Source organism: Alternaria rosae, assembly GCF_020736505.1.
Source record: "Alternaria rosae strain MPI-PUGE-AT-0040 chromosome Unknown BKA58scaffold_1, whole genome shotgun sequence".
Taxonomy (NCBI): domain Eukaryota; kingdom Fungi; phylum Ascomycota; class Dothideomycetes; order Pleosporales; family Pleosporaceae; genus Alternaria; species Alternaria rosae.
This window is the reverse complement of record NW_025763570.1, coordinates 761,311-773,788: the sequence shown is the minus strand read 5'-3', so window position 1 is coordinate 773,788 and position 12,478 is coordinate 761,311. Positions and strand designations below refer to the sequence as shown.

Here is a 12,478-nt window from a genome sequence, read left to right as displayed (position 1 = left end):
TGCTAGCAATGCCTCTGATCCGCGGTGCGAGCATCTGACGGGCTACGGGCATTTCCCACAAGGTCGTGGTTCGTTTTAGATTTGTTGAGTAACATGTCAAGTCAAGCCCACGCGTTGCTGCGTGGCGCTACCAAGCGTCACGAGGCGTCTTTCCTTCGACACACTTTCCTGTGTGCCATCAACAATTTCACTCCACCCTGCAGCCGATGCGAACCCTCACATCTTTGCGTAACCTTGCGCGCCAATGGCAGCCCCAGGAGATGACATGCATCCTCTTGCGTTATCTGCTGAGGCTCACGAGACCCAATCGCGATCAACTCCTTTGTCTACCCCGCGAGAGCTGTCGCACTTCTCATTGTGAGCGGTGTGACGGAGCGCTACTCGTACCCGGATCCGATCATCGCTGGCCTGCATAGTCGTGATGATGGTTTGGTCATGTGATATCGCGTCAAGTCAAAGCTTAGCGTCCGCATCTACGTCAACGATCTTTACTTTTCTCAAACACGATTGTACGCCGCGGACCACGAGCTGTACCTGGCCATCTCACGACAACTACCGAGATGACACCAAGCAGCGTTGCTGCGGCTTCGCCTATCGATCCGATCATCTGTGTGCGCGGGTCGCTTCCGTGCGCGAAATGAGCAGCGATCCGTCTCATCTCCCAGTCCGGTGCCTGACGCTAGCAGTCATGTCAATAGAAAGTAGGGGCTCTTCCGTTGTTCTAGATGTCTTTGTGAGTTTCGGACATGAGTTATCGCGGTTTCACATCTTCACGAGTCTTCTATTATGCTCTTGGCTGGTTGCGGGATCTCGATTGGAGCTCTGCGCGTTTCAACAGCTCATTGACTTCATCAACATTACCTCGATGATGATGACAGCGTTGCACAGCCTTAAGCCACCCCCACCTCTTTTGTCGACGCGCTTGGACTTGAACTCAAAGTCGTGACGAAGATGACTGCCAGGTCCATGCATGTATCCCGGGGTGCCGTCTAAAGCGGCCTAGTCGGCTCGCTTCGTCCCGACGCGGCTTCCCAGGCCCCAGGGCATACCTTGGGAAAGTCTCTCGCTGTTACCTCCTAAATGACAGCGTTATGCGACGCCACCATGGCTATGTCTTGTTATTTGACAAGTACAGCCGCTCACCCCCACACTATGTGCTGTCAACGCGTGCACTATTTACTACCTCGGTCTGCGCACTTGTCTAGATTGTTCGTGGCTTTTCTCCGCTTCATCAACTCTTCTCAAGCCTGTTTCTTATGTCGGACTTCCTGGCTTTGATCTCGTATTTCGAACAGAGAATAGCGCATACGTGGCATAGAGACTTGTAACTAGGCCGCTCTTGTCATGCCGTCAATGCAAATATCACGAGCTCGAGGAAAGCCAGCTCTAGACAGTCACTTGGTGGTGGGGTGGCATGCGCGCAAGTTGCATGCTTTCCTTGTCAGCGTTTGGGCTTCAAATGGCTCATAAGAGATAAGAAATTCAGGAAGCTTGCGCTTAGTTAAAGGTGCCGAGGGCTGTCTTCGAGATGAATATGCAACAGCATCGCAGACGATACACGAGCACAGTGGCCATGAAAATGCTAGTCTCGATTACTAAGTTTGCTTACTGGTCGGCTTTACACGTTTAATCAGGAGACTGCGCGAGACGCGGCTATGGCAGATATACTTTGTGTAGGCATGTTGAGTGATTTGCTCTCGCAGACCTATGGCTGTTTCATTTTCCAACCATGGCGTCCTTTAGCAACTCATGAGCGACGACGTCTCAATACGCATATCCTCTTCCGTGGGTGACTGCCGCCCCGAATCAAGACCTCAAAACGGTCCACCCAGCAGCATTCTTTTCTATCCTCTGCGACTGACCGTCATGCTCCTTCACTTCCAACTTGCGTTTGCTCATGGCTCTCATTCCCCTTCCCACCGAAAACACAGTCATCACGTCTTGAAAACAGCTTGGCGGCATGATAGCTCAACTCCAGATCCCATGATGTTTCAAAAAGTTTGCTTCACCATCCATCCACCTCATTCGAAAAGAAGCCGTATTACCAAGTTCTCTCTTCTCTTCATGTCCCCACCAAACAGCCTACGATTTCAACCTCTAACCCTCACCCCGCAGCCCAAATCGCCTCCCTCAACAACCGTCTTCTCGCGCTAAAAACCCTCATTCTAGACTACCGCAAGCTGATCGAGCGAACCCTCCTCTCCATAGCCCACGAAACCATCTCAGGCGCCAACGAAGCCCAAGCCTACACCGAATTCCATCTCGACAAGGCCCCAAACCGGAGAGAAATGCTCGAAGAAACCGCTGTATGGATGGACGGTCGCACCTACACCAAAGCCCTCCTCACCCGATTCGAAGATCAGATGGAGGCGTTGGAGGCATATCAAAAAGCGCAGCTAGACGGCTTTTACGATACTGACATGGGTTATGATATGCTGAAAGCTGATATTGCGCCTCAAATGATTACGAAGGAGGAGACGGCAGTTGTATTGAAGGTGCGCCAAGCTGGCAGGCAGCTGTATCAGCTGGCGAAGAAGGCGGATGAGGTGTTGGCGAAGGAGATAGTTGATGAGAATGAGGTTGGAAGGAGATGTTGAGTACGGATGAAAAGGAGGGGTTTGCGAGGGAGTTTGTTGAACTGGTGGCGGGGTGGAGTAGAGTGAATCGTTGAGGGGGTGAGACTCAAGGTAGTTTCCTCATGGCTTTTGTAGGTATGTATGGGCTGGAGGACTGTGCTGTATGCTTCTCGCTTTCTCTTTAGACACTCCGATGCAACTTTTGTTATCAATCCTGCTGCGAGGTAGGTCAGACATTTTCCCCACAATTCATCTCCAAGGTTATGTCAACGTGCGTAAATGTTCAAAATCACTAAACCTTGCTAATTCACTTAGCGTTGGAGTCATCAGAGAAGTTAAAAGAAACCCCATCTTGTATTATCCATACTACTTTACCCAATCAATACACACAGTCTACCCAAAGCCCATCTAACCCACTAAAAAAAGTGCCCTAATCAAATGAACTCCTCTAAGTGAATCCCTCTGATCGAATCTCTCGATCCCGCTAGCCCCCGATATATCTAACCCCACGTACCTAGGTCGCATACTCCGTACCACGTCTTCTTTCCTCAGAGCTCCAACTCCTGACCGGCACTACATACGGCGTGTTCGCGCTTCGGGGGATTTTGCAAACGTTGCAAACCTCCACGCCATCGACAGGCAGCATCTTACGTGAAACAACTGCGTGGCACTCCGGATTAGGGCAGATCCAGTCTCCCTTCATCTTCGGACAATTGAAGTAAGCATTCTGGCTTTTTTTGTCGTTGTCCTTGTAGTTGAGGTAATCGCACAGGCTGCATCGATAGTGTGTGGAGTGAGGCATGGTGTGTGTTGGTTGCTCGTGTGGTTGAGATACGATTAGATGGTCGTGGATGGATGTTGGTAGCTTTGGGTGCGGATGTGCTGTCCTGTGAATCCATCGCTTAGTTAGCTACATGATCTATTGTTACTGGAGGATCACTCACGAGATCGAAGTAGACTGTATAGTAGAGGTTGTTGTTGTAGATCTGCTGACAACTAATCGAGATAGATGATAGATGTTCGTCGTTGATGATAGACTCTAAGTGTTGTATTCTTTGTATTGTATTGTACATCGACGGAGGGTGTCAGCGAAGCCTCTTATACCAATGAACATTCACATATCTTGCCCACATGTGGTTGTCGCGATACAAACAACACAAATGATACATGAAGCCTTCTATCAATTAATGGTGAGGGGAATCAGACCTCGAGGTCACATACGATTGCCGCAATACAAACGCCACAAAAGATACCCAGAGTCTCCCATGAATTGATAGCGGAGCGCATTGCACCTCGAGGTCACATGTTATTGCAACTGACTCATCGCATTGTTCAGTGCAGTCAGAACGTTGACTGAATCTAAACCTTCCGCGGAGCCGTTGCATTCAAGATCGTTGCATGCAAGTCACACACTGACTGATGACCAACGCCTGACTGAAGATGGCGGGACTGTACCACTTCCAACCGAATTCATGGAGCTCCAAAAACAGTAGATGTGAAATCTGTGGTATAGAAGACAGCCTTCATTATATCCAGCTAGCTGTTGTGCGAGGTCGCACCGACCTAAAAGTCACTTTGCTGCTCTAGATATGATCGATCATGCCCGTCTAAATCCCGCCCCAATAACTCCCTGTGACATATGCAAAACCAGCTTTCTGCGGCCTCCCTTCTATATATCCGTAAATCGCCCCTTCGCCCTTGAATCGTCCCTCTCAGCGCGCTTAAACGGACCGTCTTCGGACTCCGACTTCTTCGTCATGTTACGAAATGTGCTTTCCTATCCTCCACACCATTTCACCATCACTGCTCATCTCTCCTACGGTATTCCTCACGAACTATCACTCTCACTCTTCCATGTAATTGATGTCAAACCCTCTAAACACCTCCTCATCTCCCCTCATCTCCCCTCATACTCCGTCCCCTTCTTCCTCTCCGCAGAGCTCCAACTCCTCACCGGCGGCGTATACTTGTAATTCGCATCAAACGCCGCACCACACTGATCACACCTATACACACCATCCTTATCGCAGCTCAGTGTGATGCGCACAATATTCGGGCATTTGGCGCAGAACCAGTCGCCTTTCGATTTGGGGCAGTAGGCGATATTGTTCAGGCAAGGCCCGCTGTGTGAAGCGGGGTTGGGAAAGTCGCAGGCGGTGCAGCGGTAGGGGGTCGCTGAGGGCATTGTTGCTGGGCGGACAGGTTGGGTAGAGGTGTGTGAGTGATGGTTTAGGGAAGGTTGGTGGGTTGCTCGTGGGTTGAGGTCGTGTGTTGTAGGTTAGAGTTTAGCGGTGGTTTAGTCTTTCAAAATTGATAGGTATGTGAAGACTGTAATTGATGGAGAGACTTTGAAGGATGAGACGTGTAGGAGTGCTTGAATATATCTTCTCCAAGCCCGGCGTCGGAAGAGACAGTATTTAGACGTGAAGAGAGACCTTCGAATTTGGATTCGGATAACCCAATGGTTCTTTTGAGCAACTTCTTTCTTCCGGGCTGTGCTCCGTCGTATTTCCATACGTATAGCGAGCGAGAAGAAGGTTTGTGCGCCGTGGGGTATTCGGCGAGGACGACCTCACCATTGCTAACCTACCTAACCAAGACGCCGTCCTTTCATAAACTACACATCTAGCCAGCCATCCATTTCCATATTCCCTACCTCACTCATTTACTTCAGTGCCCTGTTCCTTCTCATACAGTACTCGTTCCCCCGAATCTCATCACTCATCTTTCGTACTTATCATGACTCACGAGATTACATTGCCAGCCCAATGTACGAATCACTCTCCACTACCCCATTCGCCACTTTTTTTCTCTTCACCGCACTCAGCCTCAGCCTCGCGTAGAGCCCGATGACTCGGTCGCTGAAACACCTTTTTCTACTGCGCTGTTCCTTCATGTTCTTCTAGCGCACCGTGCCATTGGTTCTTGGCGGGAAAAAGCAACTACAGCGCTGACGTGCACGCCGCTAGTACACGTGTACTAACCACAAGAAAGCCTACAAGAGGAATATCATGACAACTTGGCGTTTCCGCGAATCTGGTTTTGTCTCCGTACCACGTTGTTTATGTTCCGTTCCACGTGGAATGTGGCAACCATGCGCATGCAGATCAACGTAGAATGACAAATAGAATAGGCGACGAAGGCGACGAAGGTTCGAGAAATGAGGCGGTGGAGGTGTTCTTTTTGTGTCATGTTGATGGAATGACGATAAGGGTTGAGTAATCTTAATAATGCTGCCCGAGGTATTTCGGAGGCTGCTGTGGTGGTTAGAATTTGGAGGAAAGTACTTGTAAATGTATCCATAAAACGCTCATGGAGTGCTTACAGGTGTGATCTTATCAGACCCTTGTAGAGTCTCCTACGTGAACCATTTTACCAACGGCGAGAACTGTGTTTTCAGATGATGCCCCAAGACGCCAGAAGCTTCAAAAGAATAGGTGTAGACTAGAACGAAGGAAACGAAACTATGACGAAGACTGCCATCTCCAGACTCATCCAGCAACAACCAACGGGCGTACACGTTATTGTCGCAGACTACTTCTGATGCGTATGATCGCTCCGCGCCCCGGTAACTCCAATATTGAAGTCCTCGCGTATCCTCGACAATGCACTCTGCTCCTCTTCATCTGCGACCTCTTCATCTACTTCGACCTCAGCAATGCTGTGTCTGCTATCCGAACCATCGCTACCATCCACATTGACCAACGCGTCCTGCTCCTGCTCCTGTTCCTCCTCATTGTCCGAATCATCATCCGTGTCGTCGTCGTCAGCTTTATTCGCATCGCGAGGATCGCGGCCAAGCTCCGGCTTCGTCTTGCGCTCGAAATCTTCAGCGTGGGCGTCGCGGAAAATCTCGCCGACATGAGTGAACGCGCGCTGGAGAGGAGAAGGACGGAAATCGTCTTGAGGGCCGCGGCGCTTGCGCGTGTTTGATTGCGAGTGTTCGAGATCTGCTCCAGACGCTGTAGCTGGTCGGTGGACTTGGTTCTGGTTCTCGGTTGGTGTATATGGGCGGAGCTCGTCGGGCTGTTCTTCATCGATGAGGGTAGGTGCTCGAGGGATGCCAGAGGTGTGGTCCTCTTCCTCCTCTGCGTCCAGGGGTAGGTAGTAGGGTAGTGGTACGTCTCTGCTTGCGCGGAATCGACCGACATTGGTACAGTGCTCGTTCTCGACACGGAATACGGACCACATGCCTCTTCTGAAGATCTCACTGAGGGAGACGCAGAACGAGGTAGTCGCCGAGTGCTGAAGCTGTAGGGGTGTGACAAGGTACATAACCCAATTGTTCCGCAAGATTGGGTCAATGCACATAGCAGTGTAGTACCACCATACCTTCTTGTATCCCAGCTCCTTGCGCAGGAAGGGATGCTTGGCATGCGGATCACCGAGACTCCAATCGTAGTAGATGTCCCAGAAGCTCGTGTAGATGCCATTGATGGTTGCGAACAGTATGAACACTGCCTTGGTAGACGGTTTCTGGTCCATGCGGTAGATGCTGGTGGAAACATAGAACAAGATGGTTGCAATGTACTTTCCGCCGTTCAGCAGATGAGGGAACTTGTTTCCGGTGTCTTTGTAACGTCGTAGACATTGCATCAATCGCCATATGCCCGGCAAAGTTGTCATAACGCCGGTAACGCGCAGGTGAGACGAGTTGCATTGGTTGGGGTTATCCCAGCCGTGCGCGTAGAGACAGAAAAACAGTGCGATACCCTAGATGAGTCAGTGATTTGGAGCAAAGATGGGTTCGGCGAACTTACACTCATGCTGTAGGTCAGGGAACAAAACATATCGCCCAAGTAGAAGTCTCGCCATTCGACAGGGTATATACCGGCGAGCAACAGGCGCCACTGGCTATGCGTTAGCAGCGGTTTCGCACAAACTGATCAATAAACTTACCAGCGAGTACAGCAGCCACATGCGAGTGCGGAAGTACATTATCCTCAGAGGATTGAACAAAAGCGCAACCGATATACCAATAAGAATGACTGGGTAGTAGAGATAAAGTCGATCTCCCCCAACCTGATGAAAGTTTATTTGCATAAACAGCCCAAGCATAAATAAAGTCCAACAAGGAAGCTGTGATATGTCAGTGTCAGCGTGCCAGATACGGAATGAGCACTAACCTCCGCAAGTTGCCTCCAATCCAAGTGGTGGCGGGTATCATATTCGAAGATGAAGACATAGTTGATCTTGTGCTCGTGCCAGGTCCGACATGCCAGAGTGAACAAGAGAAGAAGGAAGTTGATGAGGAAGTAGCCGGCATATATCTGAAGATGTTAGCTTTGCCCTGTCCATGGTTTGAATGAACTCACCTGTAACAGATAGCTTGTGTTCACTGCGAACTCGTTCCCGTCAGTGTTGTGCAGATCGGCAATAGTGTTTGCTTTGATGAGACCCTGGATGCCAAGTATGACACCCGCCGACAATAGCAGACCGTTGCGGAATGTGTTGTCTGTGTAATCGCCTGCGCGTGCGATCTTGATGCGTAGCTTCCCGATGGCGACTTTGTGGTTGCCCTTCTCGAAGTACCTCGCGTATAGGTCTTCCGTTGCTCGAATATGCCCTTCGATGACATCGCTGTTCACGAACCAGGCTTGGTTAACCTTTTCGTTCATGTACCGCGATGACGGTCGCGCGTTGACGGTCTTGTCGTACTTCTTGTTGATCTTCCGGAAGGCAGTCCGGTTTAGTAACGCGTAGGACTTGAGGAGCTCGAGTCCTCTGTAGTACTCCTGCAGTGCCACCTTGAGCTTGCGTTTCGCTGTCTGGTATGGCACATCGGGCAGTTCTGGTCGTCTAGCAAAGTCGCGACGGCTATCGGGATGGTCCTTGGGCTGAAGAGCCGCTGGAGTTGCAAGCTGTGTTATGTTCTTGGTGCTTTTCCCGTACTTGCCAGCGTTGATGGCGTCCAACGCGGCGTCTATGGGGTTTAAAAAAGTGTCCTTTAGAGTGCTTCCAATATTCCCATTCCCGTTGGCTTGCTGATTTTCGTCGCCTGAGCTACTGTTCTGACCGTTGCTCAGCACATGGTGCCCGTCATGTTTCTTATGGGTTTTCGCATTGATCTTGTCCGTTTGACGCTTGATGACCTCGTCGATACGTCGGTCTCGCATGATGTGAAGTTGGTCACGGAGCATGTTCAGGCGCTTGGTAGCCTCGTCTTCCTTGTGCTTGTAGAACGACTCGATCTTATCCAGCTCGCTATCGAGGAAGTTGAAGAACTCGGCTTGTCGGAAGTCAAGGTCGCGATAGGCTTCGAGGGGGACGTCGCCTGGGCTGTCCGGAGGAGTCTTGCTGCTCAATGAGAACAGACGGCGTACCGATGGGCGCGACTTATGTTCGGTGATAGGCCCAGGTAGGGAGTTCATGCGCTTGGGGGTGAAGACGCTCTTGTATCTGTTGGGCAGCGAGTTGTGATGCTTGTGGGGCGACACCGTCTTCCCGACCTCGAAGGCATTGTCGTTATCATGCTCTGCTGGTGGAGGAAGTGTGACCGTCTTGTGCTTTCGTAGCGATGCGCCCGACGCTCCCCCTTGAGGGGAAGGGTTCTCAGGGTCGAGCGCAGCCCCAGGCAGCTTTAAGGACGGCGGTGCCTTGGCCTTGTCTGCAGAGGTCCCGGTCTTGGTGGCGCCATCAGATGTGCTTCCTCCAAAACTGCCGTAGTTGTGTGCCCAGTCTCGGCGATTTGTCTCGCTCTGTGCCAATGGCTCTTCTTCTGGCGAGCGGCCATTCTGATCGCTGTTCGCCCTCTGGCGCAGGCTGTGCTGGCTGCGGCTGTTCGTGATAGCAAGTGCCCTCAAGTCCTCAGGGTCTCTGGCGCTGCCCGTCTGGTCGCGGTTGAGGTACGTGTACTTGGGCGCGGCGTCGAAGGGCGAGGGGAGGATCTGAGTGCCGCGTCGGCGGAGGCGTGGGGTCGATTCGACATTGCGGAGGGCGCGACTGATGGCCTTGAGCTTCTTCTTGCCCACCTGAGATATCGTCAGTCGTCTGCGGTATTAAGCGTCGGCTAGCGGAAGTCGGCATCACCTTGTAGTCTAAGTACTTGAGCCGCCACTCCGGTACCAGATCGCGCTCTAGCTCTCTGCTCCAGTCAGTCCCGCGGCTGGTGATGTTTAGGTGCGTTGTCTCACTTTGCGAACTTCATCACCGTCTCGTCGGCGCGTTAACACCTAAACACGATCGATGGGGGGCACAAAAGCGCGTTCGCGTTTATCGTCGAAGCATGAGGTTCCGCGCACACACACTGTATAATGTTTCACGGGTGTCGATAAGGGTCAGTGAATGCGAAGATGGTCGTGTGCTACCTTCCAGTAACTGAACCGTGGTTGCGAGGGCTGTCACGCTGAGATTGAGTACACCGCGGAGGAGATTTGCACGAATCATGTTCCCGCTTGGCCGCTATTGGCGCATTGGCGACAACGTCATACCTAGGGATCCTGTATTCTGCAGGTGTGGAAGCCCCTCAGAAGCCTCCAGCACAAGACCGGATAAACACACACACGTCGATATGGACAAGCAGCTGCCACTGTTCACGAAACACGTTGACGATACCGAGGGGCTGGCCAGAGCACTGGTCTCAAAAGGATTGAGCTAGTCCTTCATTGGGTTCCTGGTTGCTTCTACGGGTCTGACCAATCATAGCTGTCTCTCCTCCGCTACCATCCGCGCCTGTCAAACCTCTCTGGGCGACCGTACTGCTGAGGGTCGTACTGGTCCGCGCCGTGGTTGTCAATGTAGTGCTCGTCGTACATGCGCTCTGCATGGTGCTCTGCGTCGCGCTTGGCCTTCTCGCGGTCGAACCAGTCCTCACCCTTGGTTTCGGCGAGCTTGTCGACCTACAAACGTCCAATTAGCGACCATCCCATACACCATCATACGTTGATGCTTACCTCAGCGCCTGCGAAGCCGGCAAGAAGCTCTTTGGCGAACTGATGGGAAACCGGCTTGCCTAAGACGACGTCAGTGTGCGATAAGATTAAGCACATGAAGCATACGTACCCTCTTTGCGCTGGTGGTCTTCAAATGCTTTGAAGCCTGCAAAAGCAGCTCCTCCTGCGATCACTTCATGCCCCAGACTTGACTTGTTCTCTTCGAAGTTGCCGTTCTCGTATACCTGCTGGTAGTTGTCTTCGTTCCTGTCTGTAATAGAGTCAGTGACGGATATCTTCGATAAATGAGACAGACGTACCCCAGAAACCCATTTTGACAGTTGTTGATGTGAAGACAGAAAGACGAGTATTGATATTGGACTTGTATCTGTAGTTCAGTGATGGGAATTGAATGTAGTGTTCATTTTGAAGGCGTACTTCGCCAGCCTTTAAGTACCCATCTCTCCACGGACAACCGCTGCCACGCGGCGTCATAGTCGGCCAACATTCGTGCATCTGTTGGCAGTACCGAATCACTCATCGAGGCCGATCATACCCCTCTCTTCCCTTGCTCAGCCATCCAGGGACCACTTGTGGCTCAGCTGTGAAGCACACGCAGGGTCCTTGAGCTCATTCTTGCGCCACGTTACGCATTAGACCGCAGAAATCTTAATCTGAGTGGCTCATTCTCCGTGTCGGCTTGTTTGAAAGCATGTTGACGAGCCTGTTGCGGTATAGACGCGTGCGTAATGGGCCAGGATGTGGGCGTCAGATCAACGGGACGCTCGGCACAGTCAAACAAGCTTCTTTGGTAAAGCTTAGCCTTGCATGATAGAGCGTCTAGGCTCGCGAGCTGAGGGGCTGCGCCTGCAAGAGGTTCCAAATTCTCCAATCCTCATGAATAGTACCATAGCAATTCAGATGAAAGTAGTATCTTTGTATCAAATGTTGTAGCCTGCTGCCAGGTAGAAACGCACGCGCTGTTGCTTTGGTACCGTGGTTGAAAGCTTGGCTCATTAGCGTGCGATTATCTCCCGAGTCTGAGGTGCTCCAACTCCACCATGTACTCAGCCACAACTCCATCTTCGCGACAACATGCCGGGCCGACTCCCTACGAAAGCTGACTTTCCATTGTCCGTAACCCTGAGTATCACGCCACGTACGTCGCAATCTCCAGAGTCGCTCTTACCCTCGCTAACTCGTGCAGCGCCGGCCTCGCAACCACCCACGAACATCTTGATCCTGCTACATGGCCTCGGCGACACGAATGCGTCCTTCACGAAGCTCGGCGAGCAGCTGAACCTCCCAGAAACAGCATGCATCGCGATACAAGCGCCGAACCCGCTGCCGTTCGATCTCGGAGGGATGCACTGGGGTGAAGATATGATCTTCGACTCCACCACGGGCGAGATGGACATGGATACCGGCGTCCAGAAGGCGACACTTCTGGTTCTAGATCAAGTGGTTCGCCAAGGTCTCATCGGCAAATGTGGGTACAAAGCGCGAGAGATCATGATCTTTGGGTTCGCGCAAGGCGGCATGGTCGCACTGCAGATTGCCGCCCAGCTTGAGGATGAGCTCGGCGGGGTGATCAGTATCGGAGGGCCGCTGTCACAATCAGTGCCGCTGAAAGCTTTGGAGAAGAAGAGCAAGACCCCGGTGCTGATCTGCAAAGCAGACAAGAAGTCTGCAGTCACCGACAGTGCGACTACGAAACTGAAGGATGCTTTCCAATACATCGAGTTTAAAGAGTGGAAGAAGAACGGCGACGGCATGCCGAGCAGCCGTGACGAGATGCTGCCCATCATGCAGTTTTTTGCTCGTCGGCTACGGAGTACCAGAGGAGTTCCGGCAGGTAGCGTCGAGATCGGATAGGCACGTCAGTGAAGTCATCGTGAAATGTCTTGTCGAGGTCAATCAAAGCCTCTATGGGCCACAACGCGCATGCGGCGGCGCCTTTCCAAGTGCTGGGTAGGTAGCAAAGCAAGGACACCAAAGAATACAATCGGCTCCTCAATTATCACGCGATCT

The 12,478-nt window shown here is 51.8% G+C and overlaps 2 protein-coding genes across 2 annotated transcripts; one reads left to right on the top strand and one right to left on the bottom strand.

Moving 5' to 3' along the window:
- Positions 1 to 9,946: 9,946 nt before the first annotated feature.
- On the bottom strand, positions 9,947 to 11,265 carry BKA58DRAFT_4486 (uncharacterized protein). Its single transcript, XM_046174285.1, has 6 exons — positions 10,886 to 11,265; positions 10,768 to 10,828; positions 10,578 to 10,714; positions 10,469 to 10,527; positions 10,300 to 10,414; positions 9,947 to 10,195 (listed from the first exon to the last, which is right to left on the bottom strand). The coding sequence occupies exons 1-6, from the start codon at positions 10,986 to 10,988 to the stop codon at positions 10,170 to 10,172; spliced, it is 501 nt and encodes a 166-aa protein (XP_046030445.1). The 5' UTR covers positions 10,989 to 11,265; the 3' UTR covers positions 9,947 to 10,169.
- A 277-nt stretch (positions 11,266 to 11,542) lies between these two features.
- Positions 11,543 to 12,322, top strand: BKA58DRAFT_305503 (Alpha/Beta hydrolase protein; the record flags this gene model as incomplete). Its single annotated transcript, XM_046167068.1, has 2 exons — positions 11,543 to 11,606; positions 11,655 to 12,322. 2 exons carry the CDS (start codon positions 11,543 to 11,545, stop codon positions 12,320 to 12,322), a joined length of 732 nt encoding a protein of 243 aa, XP_046030444.1.
- Positions 12,323 to 12,478: the final 156 nt, after the last annotated feature.